The following is a 20597-nucleotide window of genomic DNA, read 5'->3' on the forward strand; positions in this document are numbered from 1 at the left end:
GGCATTAGACTAACAAACTTGTAGGCTTGATTGTACTAATCCTTTTCTTTAAACCCTTTGCAGCGTATATAAATTGTTAGTGTTAATCCTACGTCACTTGAAATTAGACTAACAAACTCTTAGGATTCATTGTAGTAATCCTTTTCTTCAAACCCTTTGCAGTGTATATAAATTGTTATTATTAACCCTACATCCCTTAAAATCAAACTTACAAACTAGCAGGATTGCATTAAATCCTTGTCAATCCTTCCTTAAAATCTCTTCCTCAAACGAATGATCTCCGCTTCGAGGGGAGGGGGGAATGGGGTGGAAAAAGGTTGGGGGGGGGACACAAAAGAATCTTTTTCCTCTCGCGAAAATCGTGGGATTCGCTTATGGCAACATCGCTCGCTCGCAGGCATTTTTGCCTATAAGACAGGAACCTTCTGCAGGCTAGCGTTCAGTTTCGTCAGGCTGTTGAATAGACAAGTCGGTAAGTATACATAATATAGTGACAGTCTATTTATTTATTCATTTATCTTATTTATTTATGTTTTGGTTAGGCCTAGTTTATCTTAGTAAAAAAATGTTGGCAGTCCCAAAGTGCCAATTATTTCCTTCTTTTAGTATAATAACGGGAATGAGGGACTGATTATCAAGTGAATATCTTGGAAGAAGGTCCACACATCAGTTCTGTTCTGTTATTTGAATATAATATAATTCCAGTGTTGGTGGGCTGATTATTATCGAGTGAATATCTTGGAAAAGGTTCCACACATCAGTTCTGTTCTATTTTTCTTTGATTATAATATAATTCCAGTGATGTAGGACTGATTGTCATGAGAATTTCTGGGAACAGCTTCCACAAATCAATTAAGTCCTTCTTTGAGTATATAATTGTATAATTCCAGTAATGGAGGACTGATTATCAAGTGAATATTTTGGAAAAAAGATCCACAAATCAGTTATGTCCTTCTTTTTTGAGTATATAATTGTATAATTCCAGTTATGGAGGGCTGATTATCAAGTGTACATCTTGGAAAAGTGATCCACAAATCAGTTCTGTTCATTTCTTTGAGTATAATATAATTCCAGTAGTGGAGGACTGAATATCCCGTAATGGAGGACTGATTATCAAGTGAATATCTTGGAAAAAGATGCACAAATCAGTTCTGCCCTTTTCTTGCGTAATTCCAACAACTCTAGGACTATAATTACCACGAGAATATCGAAGCTCTACGTACTGTTGTTTAAAAGCTCACCTCGGCATTAACCAAAAATAAACCCCGACTCCCTTTGCAGAAGACTCCATTTGCAAGACACCTGCCCACTACAGCCCAAAAATGAAGTGGTTATCCGCCCTGGTCCTCCTGATGGGAGTGGCGCACGCGCTGTCGGAATGCTTCAGCCAAGACGTCCCCCTGAACTCCACCAGCAACGCGTCTAAGGACCAAGTGGACCTCTCTGCCGTCACCGCCTTCGGTCTGGACCTGTTCCAGAACCTGTTGGCGCCCGGGAACTCTTCCTCCACGACGTCGAACTTCTGCTTCTCGCCCTTCAACATCTGGACGGCCCTGTCCCTGACTTACCTCGGGTCGGGGGGAATCACTCGGAGCCAGCTCGGGGCCGCCCTGAGGGTCTCTGAGAAGCCTGCGTTGTATAGTCTTCTGAGACGCACCGAGAGGCTGTGAGTATTGTGAGAGAGATTTGTCTCGAGTCGTGTTGCTTTTGTTTGTGTCTTTCTGTCTGTCACTGGGTCCCATAACACAGGAGCACCACCAATCTTAAACTTATAGGATATATATCTCCTATTCTTCATGCATTTTGATACATTTTCATCTATTTATTAATGATTATATGAGTCTTATAACCACAGGAGCACCATTAATCTTAAACTTATAGGATATATATCTCCTATTCTTCATCCATTTTGATAAATTTTCATCTATTTATTAATGTTTTTCTGAGTCTTATAACACAGAGCACCACCAGTCTTAGACTTGTAAGATTTATGTCTCCTATTCTTGCATTTTGATACATTTTCATCTATTTATTAATGTTTTTCTGAGTCTTATAACCACAGGAGCACCATCAATCTTAAACTTGTAAGATTTATATTACTATTGTTCTTGCATTTTGATACATTTTCATCTATTTATTGATTTTATTTCCTTCTTTAATAAGTGGTATCTCCTCTTTCTGCATTTCTCTTTACTTCTTGTGACTACTACCTAATGAACACAATATTCTTTGGAAGTTTGAATTTCAAGTCAACATTTTATAAATTGTATCATTTCAATTTGGGTTTATGATTTTCGTCTGATGGATCCCCATGAAAACATTTTTGATTTTTCAAAAAAAAAAAAACTTATGTGACGTGAGATAAATCATACTTTCAACTTATTTCAGATAATTTTTTTTTTTAACATTTCCCTTTGGAAAATGATGTGAATATAACTGTCCCCAGGTTTGTTATAACTGAATAAATCTCAGATTGTTGTGCTTTTTGGAAACTGACAGTCTACAGAGACTGTACTAGTCTGCATGAGACATTTCAATTTTCATGTCACGTGAATAAATAAATCGAAGAGTGTTCAAAAGTTGGCAGATATGCTACATATTCAACAAAGTTGAAAATACTTGCGTATTTTTTTTTCTACATTGGTAAATAACTTTGGCCGATTTTCCAAATTTACAAACGATGATAGGTAAAGTTTTAGTATATTTTCTCAATTTTGCAACAAAGTCTGGCAAATTTCCAACATATGCAAGCAATGAAGGTTCAAAGTTGATTGTAATATCTAAATTTTTGCAACAAAGTTCTGCAGTTTCCTAAATTTGCAATCAATGAAAGTTCATGTTTTATATTTTCTTAATTTTGCAACTAACTTATACAGTTTCCTAAATTTGTAAGCAATGAAGGTTCAAAATTTAGTATGTTTTCTCAATTTTGGAACAAATTTCGCCAGATATCTTGCATTTGCAAACAATGAAGGTTCAAAGTTTAGTATGTTTTTTTCAATTTTTTTAACAAATTTTGCAGACTTCATGCATTTGCAAGCAATGAAGGTTCAAAATTTAGTATGTTTTCTCAATTTCAGAACGCATTTTTCCAGTTTTGCAATCAACAAATGTTCAAAGTTTAGTATAGTTTTTAGATTCTGCGACAAAGTTCTCCGGATTTCCCTACATTTGGAATTATTGAAAGTTCATTTGCAATCATTGGGAGTTCAAAGTTTAGTATAGTTTTTTTTAGGATTCTGCAACAGAGTTCTCCAGATTTCCCTCATTGCATGCAATGCAGGCTCAAAGTCTAGCAGAATCTCTAAATTCTCAGCCAAAGTCCCTCTAAATTGGCAACAGAGGAGGTTGAGGGGTAGGGGCCAATTGGCAAGTTTTTAGGTGAGGTTGAGGTACAAAACGAGTACCCATAGGGGAAAACTGCTTTGCCAATGGTACTTTACTTAAGGGTACAGTTTAGTGGTGTACCTCTGAGCTACACAAAGTAGATGTATGGATGACAGTGGTACACATAGCTTTACTGATGTGCCTCAGAGCTACACAGTTTATAGATGTCTGGATGACGGAGGTACTACACATTTATTTGGCCACTGTAATAATGTCTAATCTACCTCATTCCTGCTCTCTACACCCACTGAAGGCACGGAACTGCCCAGAAGAATGCCACCAGCACACTCAACTTCGTCAACCGGATCTACGTCGACACTACTCTGTCTCTGACACAGTGCGTCAAGGACTCCTTCACGACAGAGATGAGATCTGTCAGTTTTCAAGACGTAAGTGCTTGTTGTTATTATAATTATTAGCTGGTAGCTCCATCTACCATTGTCTACAGCTTTATCAATATTTCACAAAAGTTCTGTCCAGAAACAAAATTTGATTCTTAAGGATAAAATCACTCTTACGTCTTTATATCTACAATTTTTTTTCCAAGGGGCAATCAGTGGTTGCTTTAGGGATAAGTGAATTTCAAAATATGGTCAGCAATATAGACTCTCTAGCGCAAACTGGGCAACTACAAGCTAAAAGATGCCAGATATCCCATTCCCACAGGCAGAGAAGACAGCCGCTGAAATCAACAAACACGTTTCTGATGTGACGAGGGGCAATATCCGTGAACTCTTGACTGCGGAGGACATCAAAGATGCCAGCATGGCCCTAGTCAGTGCCGTCTTCTTCAAGGGCGTCTGGAAGTTCCAGTTCCGACCCTCGTTAACCAGCGAGAGGGATTTCTTCACTCCTTCTTCCCAGAATGCAACACCAGTCGCCATGATGTCCCTGACGGGAAGTTTCAAACACGGTAATGATCTGCATTTGATTTGGTTCATTTGCCTTTTGTTGGGTCTTCATGAATTGGCTCTGTTTAGGGGGTCCTAAATTGATGGACCAATCCTTTGAACTTCTGAGAAAGGCCTTCATGATCTAGAATGGTCCTAAATTATGGACCAAGCCTTTGAATTTTTTGGGGAACTCCAAATTTCCTAAGATCAACTTCCACATTTGTGGTGATCATTCAGATCTAGGCTATAATAGTAAATGTAATCTACATTGTGATAGCAACTCTCAAGTAGTTTGAGATAAGAACTGGTCATGCAGATCTAGATATTAATCTGAATCTACAGGAATATACAGCAGTTTGAGATAAGAACTAGTATATCCGAAGACTGTAATGAACTTGTTACTCATATTTCTGCAGGAGTTTCCAGCCAACTGGGTGCCAGCATACTTGAGCTTCCTTACGCAGCACAGAATATCTCAATGTTCCTTCTTCTGCCAAACACTGACAAGCCTCTGGGCGAACGTTTCACCCACATGTTGAAAAACCTCAACAAGGATTCACTTCTGGCTGCCATCAGTGCCACCAACTTGAAGGCTAAGGAAGTTGACATTCTGCTGCCCAAGTTCAAGTTTGAGCTGAAACTCGGCAAGGAACTCAAGACAGTAAGTGGGAGATTCATCTTGGCATGACCTTAGGAGAGTTAAGTTGGGAGTATGGCTTGGGTGGTGGTTTGCTGGTGATGGGGGACTGTGTGAAATTTTCTGGGGTGGCTTCAGAGTTCTGAGAACAGGGTGCAAATGAAGGCACGTTCTTGACCCGCACAGGAAAGTTTGTCCTGCATGGTAGATCCTTAATTAAGACACTTTCTTAATCTCTTCACAAAGGGGTAACTCTAATTACACGTTCACAAGGTTAGTTATTAATGGGTCAGTAATATGCATGTTTTATAAATGTTAGATCAGAAATATGCCCTATGGCAGAATCAGGGAAAGTGAAGGCAGGAAACAACATTCAAAATATTAACAATAACTGCCTTTTCCTGAAATTTGAATGGGGCCAACACCTGCACCGTCCTTAAAATGAATGGGAACCATCTGAAAATTGTCCTTCAAACCTTAAAACATGTCATAGAATTATTGGGAACCACTTGTAAATGTTCTTAAAACCTTAAAACTCCTCCCAGAATGAAAGGGGACCACTTGTAGTTGCCTTGAAACAGAACCCATCCACCCACCATATTTCAGGCTCTCCAGAAGGCGGGCATCACTGACCTCTTCGACGAGCGCAAGGCCAATCTTACTGGCTTCAGCCAGCATACCTCGCTGCATGTGACCAACGCCATCCACAAGACGGTCGTGGAGGTCAACGAGGAGGGAACAGTCGCCTCAGCAGGTACTGGCGTCACCTTCTCGGTGAAGCTCTCTAGTGCGGGGTCAAGTCTCACAGAGTTCTACTGCGAACATCCGTTCGTCTTCCTCATCTGGGACCATGTGACAAAAGCCATCCTCTTCGCGGGAACTGTTGTTGACCCTAGCAAGCTGTAGAAGGCCGGGAGTTGGCAGAGGGTTTGTCCCAATGGTGTCCAGAGGACTGGGATTGACTGAGAGGCTACTGGGAACATAACATAACATAGAGGTCTTGTTCCAAGATGTAAAATCACTTTCAGATCCACAGACTGACCGTTGACTGTTTCTGAAAATGGTATTTAGATAAAGGATGCTCCAAAGTCGTCCAAAGTTATTCAGAGGACTGTGACTGACTAAGAGGCTGTTAGGAACATAGCACAACATTGAGGTCTTGTTCCAAGATGTTAAATTGCTTTTAGATATATCATAGACTGACTGAATACTGTTTCTGGGCATCAGTATGTAGACAGAAAGTATTGTTTCTTTAAGATGAAGTGTTTTATATTGATTGAGCACTATAAATAAAATAATACAATGAACTGGCTAGCTAAGATTTATCCTGAAATGGTGGTCAGAACTGCAAGAATCCAGCCGGGGGCATACTTGTAAGTCAAGGCATAAACTGGATGCGTAAGTAAAGGCATAAACTGTATTTTTGTTGATATGATAAGGTGTTTTAAGGGAATAAAAGGACTGTTGTGGCATGGCCCTCTGGATACGCGCCTTGGGTATTTTTTTGGCCATCTGGGTTAAACATTACCTACAGATCCCACGTGTGCCTGCCTTAGACCAGTCAGTGTTGACCATATTGCCAATGCATTGGAGGCTTGGAAGATGTTGTAACCTCTGTGATTCGCCGATTAATTTTTTGTCAATGGAAGTATGTAGTTTACACACACACACACACACATATATATATATCTATCTATCTTACATACTATATATATATATATATATATATATATATATATATTTATAGATATCATATATAATAATATATGATATATATATATATATATAGATATATATATATATATATATATATATATATATATTAATATATATACAACAAGGAAAAATCTTGAACGAGGTCAAAGGACACTCGCTTAAACAAATGAAAACAAAATAGCTAACTCGTAACGTAGCCTACCTTTTTTCTGTTGAATGCCATCTCTGGGGTTGGCTGAAAATCAGTTTCAAACTAGGCTAATGTAACTCTTTGTTGTTACAAAAATATACTTTTTATTTCCCAAAATTAAGTAACATGAAAATGGAATAAACTTAATTAAGCCTGACCCAAAAAGAAACGTTAAACTAACACATTCCTCTCAAAATCATATTTAAGTGTCCAAACATTCATAGTTTATTAATAGTCAAAATTAGTCTAGAGAAGACCCATAAGGGGACTTCGAATCCATCTGAAATAAAGAGATCATAATTATGACACCATAAAACATTAAAGTTCGTCAATAAAGAGTGTGTGCTGCACCTCACTTCCCTTTCTCAAGAACTCAAGTAATTGTCACTTCAAATGTTAACTTTTTCAAAGTTCACTTCACCTTGTCCGATGGACCTGCAACATCTCTTCTAGCACCTCTTCTGTGGCGTGTTCCACACACTACCAATCGAATTCAGTGAGTCCCCCTTTGCAACTTTTCCCCTAGTTTATATTATGTCATTTTCTGTTCATTACTAACACACACACTCACCAATTGGCGCACGAGAGGCATGCACGCTACATACACGAATCTCGTGATCTTCGAAATGCGTCACTGACCCCAGTTGTGCGTCGGTAAGCTTTCCTGTTTGTTTTTTCGTTTTAGCATCTTTGAGGAATCCAGCGTTTTGCATCTGTCTCCGACCGGCAACAGCTAAGGTTATCAACCCGACTATTTAATATTATAGACTGTTAATGGTGCCTTTAAGATATATATATATATATAATATATATATATATATATATATATATATATATATATATATATATGCATGCAATATATAAACACCGTATCGTGCTTCTAAGTAATCGGTACACAGAAGGATCCACAGTAATATTCTTGTTTATCCGGAGGAAATACATTTGTGGAAATATTTTCGATGATCATATCTTTCGTCCATCCACCTGTGGATGAAAGCTATATAGTATATATATATATATATATATATATATATATATATATATATATATATATATATAGTATCAGAAGAGAAAAAACACCTTAAACTGACATCCTGGTCAAAAGGAAGCGTTGGTGGGCTACAGCGACGCCCAAAATTAACCTGCCTGAACGAGATGGATGACGGGTGGGGGTTGTGGGGCGGGGAGGGGTGGTGAGATGGTGAAGGGGAAGTGGGAAGGGGAAGGGGGGCCAAGTAAGGAATTCCAAGTAAAAATTTTTTTGGGGTCAGCTTCCGACGTGACGTGTGAGGCGATGACGTCACACTTACCAAGTACTGAACGAATTTAAAAGAATTTCCCTGACATGATTGATAAGAACAAGGAAACTGCATCTGGTTAATATATATATATATATATATATATATATATATATATATATATATATATATATATATATATATTATATATATATATATATATGTATATATATATATATATATATATATATATATATATATATATATATATATATATATATATATATATATATATATATATATATATATGAATATATATAGATATATATATACATAAAATATATATCATTTTACAGATAAATGTATTCAAAACAACATATTTTTCCCATTGATTCAGTATATATGGATATTCTATAAATAAAATCTTTAACAAGCGTCTGATAAAGATACCCACACATATTTTTATTAAATCACCATGATATATTTATCCTTCTGTATGGATCCGTACACCCATATGCAGTGGAAATAAATAAATATATATATATATATATATATATATATATATATATATATATTATATATTATATATATATATATATATATTTACACACACAGAGTATATATGAATTTTTATCACATGACCGTGGTTCATATAGGCTACATACATAGAGCTACAAGTGACCTTTAATATCCAATTCGCTCTACCTTGGAATTAATATATTCTCATAAATGTTATTAACCGAAGGGGATTTTTTATTCGATAATAATTTCGTCCTCTCGTGGGTTCGAACCAGCGCTCAGCTGACAGAAGGGAAATCAGGACTTCAGTGATGTTATCAACTGGCCCAACAAGTGATGTATAAGTTGATACCAATTCTGATCTTACAAATTACTGGAAAACTCAGCTATTTGTATTTAGCATCGATATCCAACCCCCTCTGTCATGTTAACAAAGTCGAACGTTTGTCACACGTAGCCATATTACAAATACTTATCACATTTGTAGTTCGATATATGTATATGAATCATGTTGATGTAATGAAAATTCTTGATATGGCTACGTGCAGCAAACGTTCAGCTTTGTTAACACGGCAGAGGGGGTTAGATATCGATTCTAATTACAAATAACTGAGTTTGATAGTGATTTGTAAGGTCGGAATCGGTATCAACTTATACCTCCTTTGTTGGCCCAGTCGATAACATCACTGAAGTCCTGATTTCTCTTCTTTCCGCTGGGCGCTGGTTTGAATCCACGAGAGGACAAAATCATTATCAACTAAAAAATTCCCCTTTGATTAATATAATAATATATTAATTCCAAGGTAGAGCAAATTGGCTATTAAAGGACAATTTGTACCTCGAATGTATATATATAAATATATAAATATATAGATATATATATATTTATATATATATATATATATATAAGTATAAATGTATATAATATATATAAAAATATTTATTTATATATATAGATATATATACGTATATATAATATATATATATATATATATATATATATATATATATATATATATATATATGTATATATATATATATATATATATATATATATATATAGTATATATATATATATATATATATATATATATATATATATATATATATATTATGGGCTGTTGCCCTGTATAATAAGGCGCCCTATGAGGTAATGTTAGACTTGCGATAATCTTACGCTAAGTCGGTTGGTATTGCACTTCCATATTCATTGGGGTGTCCTGGGGTTTGTAGATCACTTACGAAGTCGGTATTATCTTCTTTGGTTATGACGACGATGTGTTAAACTCATGATGATTCGGTGATGAGGTGAGGATCTAGTAGAAACCACGAAGTACAAAAATACTTATATTTTCTGAGTTTACATGGTGAAGATCAAGTAGGATTATACAGGTCTTCTAATGACGATAGCTTGATCGCTTCTGCCAATGATGATGGCTAATTCTATTCTCTCTACATGATAAAGCTTAGGTAAAGAGGTACAGGTCTTCTAATGACGATAGCTAACTCTATTCTCCTCTACTACCATCTCGGTTACCAGTCATAAAGGAAGCAGACAGTAGCTCGAACATACGAACATACAATCAGATGACATAGTTACATACGAACATACAATCAGATGACATAGTTACTAATCACGTAGGCCGCTTGAGCTATAGGTCACGTTGTTTGTCTCAAGCAGGAAGCTTGGACTAAAGTTTATAAACAATTGAATGACTACAGGTGACGGCATGTTATCTTAGCTTACTTTGTTGTATACGTCATCTTTAGCGTCTCTAGTCTGATCACATTCCTGCAAGCAATCTGGTTGACCTCTTTAGTTTTTTAGTCTTTTATATATATGGAGTAACATTCCATATTTTTATTATGTAAACACTTACATATATATATATATATATATATATATATATATAGATATATATATATATATATATATATATATATATGATATATATATATATATTATATATATATATATATATATATATATATATATAAGCGAATCCCACAGGAAAATGATAGTCAGAAATCCAAGCGCTTTCGTCTTTACTAAGACATTGTCAAGGAGTTAATGAAGTACAATTGGAGAGAAAGGTCTCAGGTACAAAACAAGATCAAGAATGCCAGATGGTTAATTGTCAAAAGGGTAAAAATTAAAAGAGATAATCCAGGATTATCGGATATCACACGGTCACAAACCTAACCGAAATTACAAAGTACCTTTACAGTCCAAAACATGTAAAAACTTAATATATTAATTTTGTTGCTTATATTTATCTACAACTTTTTTCATAATGAAAGCATCAAGTTTAAAGAAACCAAGACTTAAATTTAGAACATTTCTATTATTTGACTTGATGAAACAAGATTCAATGATATTCCTTTTAACTGTGTCATTACATGGGATTAAGGCTCTTGCTTGACTCCAGTTAATAGGATGGTCTAAATCTCTCATATGTACGAATAATGCATTCGATATTTGCCCAGTTCTCACAGAATATTGATGTTGTTTGAGACGTTGTGAAAGAGATTTACCGGTCTGTCCGTAATAGACTTTATCACACTTTTTGCAAGGAATTTCATATATGCAGCCTGGAAGATCTTTAGAGAATTTTTTTATTATTAAACTCTTAACATTAATATTACTGAAAACAACATTTATGTTAAAAAGCTTTAAAATTCTAGGAATATCTAAAAACCTTTCATCATAGGGTAATTTTAGAATGTTATGCTTACTAAATTCAAGTTTGTCATTAGTTGAATAAAATGTTTTTCTAGCTCTTCCATGCCACATCTATAAAAGTCCTTGGGTATTTAAGTTTCAATGCAATATCATAAATAGTTTTAATTTCAGCATCAATAAACTGCGGGCTACAGAGACGTAAAGCCCTTAGGAACATCCCAGAAAAAACAGAGAATTTAACATTTTGATGGTGATTGGAGTAGTAATGAACAAAAGAGGCAATGTTAGTTGATTTTCCAAAGACTGAAAAGGTGAAATTTCTATCATTTCTAGAATATTGATGTCTCAAACAACATCAATATTCTGTGAGAACTGGGCAAATATCGAATGCATTATTCGTACATATGAGAGATTTAGACCATCCTATTAACTGGAGTCAAGCAAGAGCCAATGACACAGTTAAAAGGAACATCATTGAATCTTGTTTCATCAAGTCAAATAATAGAAATGTTCTAAATTTAAGTCTTGGTTTATTTAAACTTGATGCTTTCATTATGAAAAAAGTTGTAGATAAATATAAGCAACAAAATTAATATATTAAGTTTTTACATGTTTTGGACTGTAAAGGTACTTTGTAATTTCGGTTAGGTTTGTGACCGTGTGATATCCGATAATCCTGGATTATGTCTTTTAATTTTTACCCTTTTGGCAATTAACCATCTGGTATTCTTGATCTTGTTTTGTACCTGAGACCTTTCTCTCCAATTGTACTTCATTAACTCCTTGACAATGTCTGAGTATAGATGAAAGCACTTGGATTTCTGACTATCATTTCCCTGTGGGATTCGCTTATTTATGAAGTCACGTGCATCTACAGTGATTTTTAAGCATATATGTATGTTTATATATATATATACATATGTATGCATATATACATATATATATATATATATATATATATATATATATATATATATATATATATATATTATTATATATTACTACTTTCAAAATGCATGTTTCCCCTCTTTGAAATGTCATGTAGATTGTGTAACATTTTTTCAGATTCCTAGATAGTTTAGAGATAGGATGTTTTAAATGTGTGTTCAGATTTCGCATTACATGTTGTAAAAGAATATATACATAACGTAAAAAGAGAGAGAGTTTCTTATTCTTTTCGAAACTACGAATGTTTAACTTTTATGTCAACACTGTAAGATTAGAGGGTCTGCGAGATCCGTTTGCTTTCCTAAATCTGTCAACGCGTTTGATGAGCAAGCTCAAATCTTCATTTCTGTTTTGAGAATCTGTCATCGTACGTGATAAAACTTCTCCTTCGTGTCGATCGAGTAGAGTACGTGTCTTTTTTTTAACAGACTGGACTCGTACGCGTATTTCTTTGCCAAGTCCCACGTGGGAATTACACATTACTTTATGAAGATTGCATCAGATTTCGAACTTTCTGGAAGCTTTCGTGCCAAGAACGTTTTTGCCATCTGCCTTGTCGAGTTTCCGTAAAGGAAGAAGATTTCATTATATCATAGAACCCGAGGCAGTTAGATCTCCCTCTCTCTCTCTCGCTCTCTCTCTCTCTCTCTCTCACTCGACATCATTGAGATTATATTAACGTAACGTAAATTGGTCACTCGTAACTTAGAATTTCATATTTGATATTTCTTAGAATTTATTTAGTGTTATTTAGTTTCTTTTGTGGAATCTGAACAAACATTATTTCGTTACGGTGCCTGGTTTTTGTGAAAGTGTGATATACAAGCTGCAGCAAGAGAAAGATAGAAGTTGGTATACCAAAAAGGTAAAGTGTGTTATATTTTTATTAGTTGGAACTAATAACGGTTAGGTAATAACTAATAATGGATAGGGAGTGTGGTTAACTAATAATTGATAGGAACTGTGGTTAACTAATAACAGATGGTTGTGAAGGTTTGGTAAAAACTGTTGGTTACAGTGTTTTGAGTGAAAAACATTTACACTTTTACACATTGCGTATTTTTGTGTTTGTGTTTGTTCAATTGTTTGTGTATTATTTCATTTTCTTATTGAAGTGTGTCTTTTTATTTAATATTTTTATTTGCATTCACAATTTAATTGACTTAGTTATTTTCATTGCTTAATCATTGCACATTTAATTAAATTTAACACTTGTGAATTAATTTGCATTTACTGAGAATTCTTTTCAAGTTTTATTGTTGTTTAGCACTTGTGAATTAATTTCAAATTTTCAATTATTGCCTAACACTTTTGAATTTCAATTGAATTAATTTTCTTGAATTTTGTGATAAATTAATTTTGATTTAATTTCATTAATTTTATTCAAGAATTAATTAAACTTTATTTTGTTTTCAAGTAACAGTAATTTTCCCTGATTTTGTGAATTTCACTTATAAATTTTGAATTTGATAATAAATTTTTGTATTTAAAATTTTTATAAGTGTTCTCTTTATCTTACACCAGTATATTTGCATTTGATTATGATTATATTGATGATAGGTAGAAACATAGAGTGGTAATTGATTTGCTTTCCTTCAAGTAACTTGCAGTGACTTAGAACCAGGGAAGTACTTAGACTTCAGAAATCAGGGAAATACTTAGACTTTAAAGTTGTTGATGGAGTGATCCCTTTGATAATTTAATTACTTACAAGATTACCTCACAAACCTTGTTGTTGATGGAATGATGCCCTTTGATTAATTTAATTACTTACATGATTACCTCACACCTGTCTTGATGAACTTAGTCTGATTTTCTGCAATAACGGTAAGTGTTAAGGGATCACTGTGCATTTAGAGTATTCAGTCGTTTAAACGTGTTATGAGGGTTCAGGTGTCTGGCTTTTGGTGAGGTAATAATTGATGAATGGTAACCAGATACTTGCACTTCGTAACAAAATATATATATATATTATTTTTTATATATCTAATATATATTATATATTATATCTATAAGTATTAGATATAATAATAATATATATGAACTGGTAAAAAATGTTCCTATTATAAACCAGAATTCCATCTAATAAAAGCTGCCCATAAAAACACCAAAATATAGAGAGAAAAGTACTATATTTCAGAGACTGCTGTTCCTCTTCAGGTACCTGAAGAGGGAGACCGCAGTCTCTGAAATATAGTACTTTTCTCTCTATATTTTGGTGTTTTTATGGGCTCCTTTTATTAGATATATATATATATTATATAGATATTATATATATGTATATATATATACACAAATATATGAATATGCCTGAATACACGTATACATACATTTCTTTCCAGTAATAGTCCGGATACTAGTTATCGTAACCATTTCCTCTCTAACGTCAGTTGAATAATCTTATCGCCAGAAGAAGGCCAAATTCACAGGAAAAGCAGAGAGAGAGAGAGAGAGAGAGAAAAAGAAACTAACCCATCCCAAAAAGCCCCCGGGAGATGAGAGACGAGAGAGAGAGAGAGAGCAGAGGAGAGAAGAGATGGAGAGACGAGGAGACAAGACGACGAGAGAGAGAGAGAGAAGAGAGAGAGTTTTGACGTGCGAATGAAAATGTTCTGTTATGTTGTGCTTTTCCTACTAAATCCTCCGAGGCACAAAAGTTGACAATCAGGTTCTGGCTGAAGGACGAAACATTTGGGAAAATACGAGTCAATCTTAGAAGAAGAAGATGATCAGGTTTTTTCTGGATTTACCACGTATATACTTCTTTAAAGTTTATTTCCCGTTGTGATCGTTCATATATTTCGAATCTATGAATGAGATTCTCTGTGTGTATGTGTGTATATAACGAATGTCATTCTAATATGTTGCAAAAGACAGTCGCTACGAAGTCGGACGGAAACGTGAGCGAAAAATATTGGCTCTATTTAGAAATGTTGGAACTACGACTTCAAAGAGGAAAACTCACCGGGCTGTGAAATCATCGCGCATCTGGTCCTATTTCGAAGCTATGAAAGCGATTAACGGAGTGTACGTGTGTATATAACAAATGTCATTCTAATGTTTATGTTGCAAAAGACAGTAGCTACGAAGTCAAACGGAAAAACGTGAGCGAAAAATATTGGTTCTATTTAGAAATGTTAGAACTTCGACCTCAAAGAGCAACACTCACTTGGCTGTGAAATCATCGCGCATCTGGCATGTGTTGTGCCGAACGCGGTGTATATAAAACAAGGGTTTTCTCGAATGTCCACAATCACAGCCTTGCATATCTAGACGGTGTTTGCAAGCAGCGAGCATAACCCGTCTTCTTCAGTCACCCGGCGGTTCCTGCGATCTCCTAAGGTGAGTAACATCTCGAATTTAACGGCCGAAAATTCCTTTTCAGTTGCTCTTTGGAACAAAACACACCGATATGAGTCTCTCTGTTCTTATTTTTGCTTTCTGTCATGTGAATGCTTGTATTTCAAAACGTAGAGTAATCTTCCTTGGAAAAGATGTTTCTTTGGATTGGAAAGAAAGCATGAAGATAATTATTAAAACCAGATAGTACTAAATTAGGAATTAATATCAAATTTGTCAAGTGATAAAGCAGAGTTAATTATTATGTGCTTAGACATGGATATTTGTGTCATTTATTTTTACTGAATAATTGGAAAATATTTACGAATCAGCAATGACTTCCATTTTCCGGTTTATATTTATATTTCTGTTTTAATCTTCTTACACACGAAGATATGTTATTCAGTTGTATTCCACTTAGGAAAATGGCTTGGTTAGAATGTGCCCAACAGTCTTTTCTTCCAATGGATGGACCTTTTCTTAATAAACATTCCAGAACTGTTGAATTGAAACATCGAATCATATCTTACTATAATGGGTATTATGTCTGTCCGCCCGTCTGTCATTCAATCACGGCCGAACGGCAGGTCGGATGGGCATGAAACTTGGCAGGGTTATGGTGGGGATTCATAAGATACTTTATAATGGGGTTTCATTATACTCGGTCCCCCAGCCTCCCCCTAATTTTCTAGTCATTATAAAGGTCATATTAGAATTAGATAGGGATAATGATTGTTTCTAGTTTATGGTTCAATATTTAACAATGTTTGATGGTTGGGTGTTGACTCTCATTCACATGAGATTGAGTTGAACTCAAATACTGAATAACTTCCTATTGCAGACCCAGCAGCATGATCTGGCTCAAATCCACGATTCTCCTCCTGGGCATAGGAGGTGCCCACCTCCAGTGCTTCACGCCCGATGCCAATATCCCTCCCCTGGACAAAAATGCAGATCTCTCTGGCGCCACAGACTTTGGATTCAACCTCTACAAACAACTGACCCTGGAGAAGCCTACGGAGAACTTCTTCTTCTCCCCCTACAGCATCTGGGCCGCCCTGGTTATGACGTACTTTGGGGCAGCGGGCAATACCCAGTCGCAGCTGGCAGCAAGTCTGGGCTTGAAAGACAAGCCTTCTGCTCACCGACTGTCGAAAGGGCTGGAGATTTTGTGAGTACAGCAATAAAATGAATCTAAGATAAGCATCTATGAAATGTGACAAAGTTTTAGTTCTACCTCTCTATCTTTCTTTCTGTATATGCATTGTCTCTAGTATAGTATTCCTTTTCAGATACAAACAACAGAACAACGCCAACATAAGTCTCGACGTGGCCAACAGAGCTTACTTCAACGAGTCTTTCGCTTTGCTGCCTTGTGTCCAAACCGTTTTCCCAGATGAGCTACGCATCCTTAATTTCTATGATGTGAGTATTAAATTGCCATGTTTTAGTGTGCATCTGGTAATTATTAGGCTTCGTGATCACTCTGTAGCTGTGAAGGTCTACAGAAACCCGTAGATTGAAACTACTGGGCCAACCAGTGCTGATAATGTATATAGATGTTATAAGTATATGGACATATTTGTTTGATATGAGTGAGAAGGGATCAGAATAAATCCCAAACAAGTCAGAATTGTTAATGAGTCAGGCTGATATGGCTACATGACATTAGCATTTACAACAGCCTACTTAGAATTCTGTTGGCATGAGTCATAGTGGATCAAACTGGAGTCCAGGAAGCCAGTGTAAACATCTTCACAACCTTTCTCAGGCTAAGAATGCAGCCGGAGCCATGAATGCTTTCGTCAACAAAACGACACGAGGCCTCATCAGCAGCGTCGTGACAGATGAAATAGTCCGCAAAGCCAGCATGGTCCTCATCAACGCTGTCTACTTCAAAGGCTTCTGGAAACAAGAGTTCAAAAAGTCAACCACCCAGAAGAGGGACTTCTTTGTTGCTCCAAGCAATAAGATTTCAGTCGACATGATGAGCCAGGTTTCCAACTTCAAGTATGGTAAGCCTTAAGTATGTCATTGTCATTATTATTTTGGGTTAGCTCTTTAACCAGACAACATAGTCACCATACAATGACGGATTTGTTTGTAAATGGCATGAAGTATAAATAGCTCACTACAGACGCTAACCATCATTGGTTTTATCCTTTTGAGTGAAGGCCAATGGAACATCTAACAGGTTGATGGAAACAAAAGAGTTGATAGCCCTTTAACTTGAAAGACAAAAGGATGCAGGAGTTAAGGAAAACTCAAGAAAGGACTGCTTGAGAGGAGGGGATTTTCTGAATGTATGTAATAGCCTATACTGCCATGGGGAATCCTTGTTCTTAAATCAGTCACCCAACCAGCTGACTGCATAGACAAGGTTCACTAACTTTGCAAACAACACAGTCCTTCATTTTTCCAGATGTATTCTTCTATAAAGGTTCATTTTTTTATTATTGTTAACTTTTATCATTATGTGAAAATAGTAAGAGTTGAGTTCATCGTTAAATAGAATGAAATAAACACAAAAACGAACTTACTTTGACAGGGGAATCTACACAACTCGGCGCACGGCTGCTGGAGCTCCCCTATGCTGTGAGCAACTTCTCCATGATCCTTCTTCTGCCTAATGCCAATGGGAATGGAGGAAGTTCTCTCGCCAGTGTGGTCAGGGGACTCAGCAGCGCTGCTCTCAGAGAAGCCATCAGTCCCAGAAAACTGCATTCTCACCGTGTGGACTTGCTCCTTCCCAAGTTTAAATTCCGCTCAGGTCTCGCTAAGGAATTGTTGAACGTGAGTGTAACGTGATCACAACATTGTTGCTCTGGTCAATCCTTGGCTGAGTGATTACCACTGCATGCTAGGCACTTATTTATTCTTTGCTTTTTGGATTTGCGGTCAGTAAAGTGGACCTACAATGGTTCTGGGTAATCCTAGTATGGAAACCACAGATCCTTTATCAGCAAAGTTAAGTAAAATTGGCTCAAGTCATAATTTGTGTAGTTGGTCAGTAATGAAATCAAGTCAGTAGCTTATGCAATGAAACCTCTCGTTTTTTGTGTCTTGATCAATGAGGCTGAGTGAGAAGGGGAATATAGCCCATTTTTCTGATAGAGAATATCTAGTTATTCCCCAAGACTTAAAAAGTAATTCTAATAATGTTTATCCTTCCACATAAGGCACTAAAAAAGATGGGCATCCTGGACCTCTTCGACGGGGATCTGGCTGACATGAGCCAGTTCAGCTCTGCGGAAAAATTGGCTGTGTCAGACATCATCCACAAAGCTTATGTAGATGTCAACGAAGAAGGAACAGAGGCTGCAGCTGCCACAGCTGTCGTCGGTGTCTCAATAACATCTATTGGGGCTCCTCCACAAATTGTCCAATTCCACTGCGACAGGCCTTTCGTCTTCATGATCTACGACAGACAGACGAACAACGTTCTCTTCACTGGGGACATCAAAAATCCTGGAAATTTCCAGAGTTAGTCATATTTAATCATGATATTCTATGACTGGAAAGCATTCGAGTGACCCAGAGCAAATGAGCCTCTATAGTGTAGGCCTATAACCTCAGTGTCCTCCACATTACTCTTCAACTATATAAGTCTTTCTTTCATCTGTCTTACTTAATCAACTCCCTGACACAGACATACGCGCATACATACACACACCTCCCAGGTATTACAAGCAATTTCATAATTGTATACACAGACACATACATACATGCATCTACCCTGTACACAACCGTTTCAAATCACACCAAGTAATGTTATGTTTGTGTTATATGCTTTTTTATGTATAAAAGTTGTTTTATATGAAAATATGATAATGTATGAACCACAATGTCCGCTTAATCTCTCGACTTCTTTGAGGTTTAATAGTGACAAATATAATCAAAAAGAGTGGACAAGAGGGGATTGTGGCCACTACAATTACATACATATCTGGAAGAAGTGACCAGAAGATTCTGTATTTATATATGTCAAGATTAATATGAGTTAAATTTTCTCTGAACTTTTTATAATTTATTAAATATGAATTGGCTGCTTATACTTTTATTCTACTTTAATACATTTTGTATAAAAGAAAAAAATTTATACGAACAATGAATTATTGTTCCACTTTCGTTACATGCTGAGAAGTGTCACTGAATACACTTATCGTCGTCGTCTTTCGGTTTGATTCTGGGGCATTTGTTGTTTTAGGACTCTGCAGTCGTGCCGTCTATCGACTCATCAATGAAATAATGATGTAAAGAAACAAAAGAAGAGCTGTAAATTTGCTTGTTAGTTTAAACAAATTATGTGTGTAACAAGTGGCCCTTACAAGGTAAAACTGTGAGGTCATAACACACTGCTTAAAATGAAACCTCCAACTATGATACCTCCACCAGAAATTTAACCCTAGAGGATTTGTAGGTCACAAGAAAATGGAGAAGACTTCAGAGGACAGAAATCTGTTCTGGAAGCATTGGAAGAGATAATATTCACAGTAGCAAACAGACTTTTGAAGGTTTATAAGGTTGTGGACCTACTTTTGTGTAAAGGTGAAAGTCTTCATTAATCTTTAGCTATAGAACTTGGCAGGAATCAAGCCTGTCTGTCACAGTGAATATAGTCTAGCCTCAAGTGCAGAGTTGTGCAATGCAACCAGAAAACTTGGTAGCAAAGGAAAGCAGGGAGAGGAGCTGTGAGCTCCTCCCTTCCTTGTGTAGTGAAGAGGACCAAAGTGAAGGAACTCCTATCACTGAGGAGCCATCTCTGTTGTAAGGTGCTGTGTTCATGTTAGAGGTGTTTAAAACCAGTTTGTTAGAGTTTCTTTGTAATATTCTGGTCAGGATATGAAGCCCCATAGTTATTGTTGGTTGGTTTGGTGGGCACATTTGACGTGCATTGAGAGACAATATGCTACTGTGCTGGTTATATTCGTATTTGGCCCTGTCCTGGAGATAATGGAAGTGTTGCAAGAAAACGACCTCGTAAAAGGATACGAAAAGGTCATACGATGATGCCCACAACTTCCAGTGATAAGAATGGAAAGATTTG

At 36.1% G+C, this 20597-nt stretch overlaps 1 protein-coding gene across 1 annotated transcript; it reads left to right on the forward strand.

Annotated features, from left to right (window-relative positions):
• Window positions 1–331: 331 nt before the first annotated feature.
• On the forward strand, window positions 332–19598 carry LOC135199042 (uncharacterized). The gene is made up of 12 exons (XM_064226958.1): window positions 332–472; window positions 1282–1666; window positions 3641–3776; window positions 4054–4300; window positions 4697–4941; window positions 5524–5820; window positions 15438–15553; window positions 16392–16721; window positions 16843–16975; window positions 17322–17565; window positions 18099–18343; window positions 18730–19598. The coding sequence occupies exons 2-12, from the start codon at window positions 1323–1325 to the stop codon at window positions 19036–19038; spliced, it is 2646 nt and encodes an 881-aa protein (XP_064083028.1). The 5' UTR covers window positions 332–472; window positions 1282–1322; the 3' UTR covers window positions 19039–19598.
• The last annotated feature ends 999 nt before the right edge of the window (window positions 19599–20597 follow it).

Source organism: Macrobrachium nipponense, chromosome 25 (assembly GCF_015104395.2).
Source record: "Macrobrachium nipponense isolate FS-2020 chromosome 25, ASM1510439v2, whole genome shotgun sequence".
Classification (NCBI taxonomy): domain Eukaryota; kingdom Metazoa; phylum Arthropoda; class Malacostraca; order Decapoda; family Palaemonidae; genus Macrobrachium; species Macrobrachium nipponense.

Coding starts and splice junctions, on each gene's coding strand:
- LOC135199042 (XM_064226958.1), top strand. CDS start 1,323: ATGAAGTGGTTATCCGCCCTGGTCCTCCTGATGGGAGTGGCGCACGCG. Junction 15,554..16,391: donor GGTTCCTGCGATCTCCTAAG/GTGAGTAACATC, acceptor TTCCTATTGCAG/ACCCAGCAGCATGATCTGGC. Junction 17,566..18,098: donor GGTTTCCAACTTCAAGTATG/GTAAGCCTTAAG, acceptor TTACTTTGACAG/GGGAATCTACACAACTCGGC.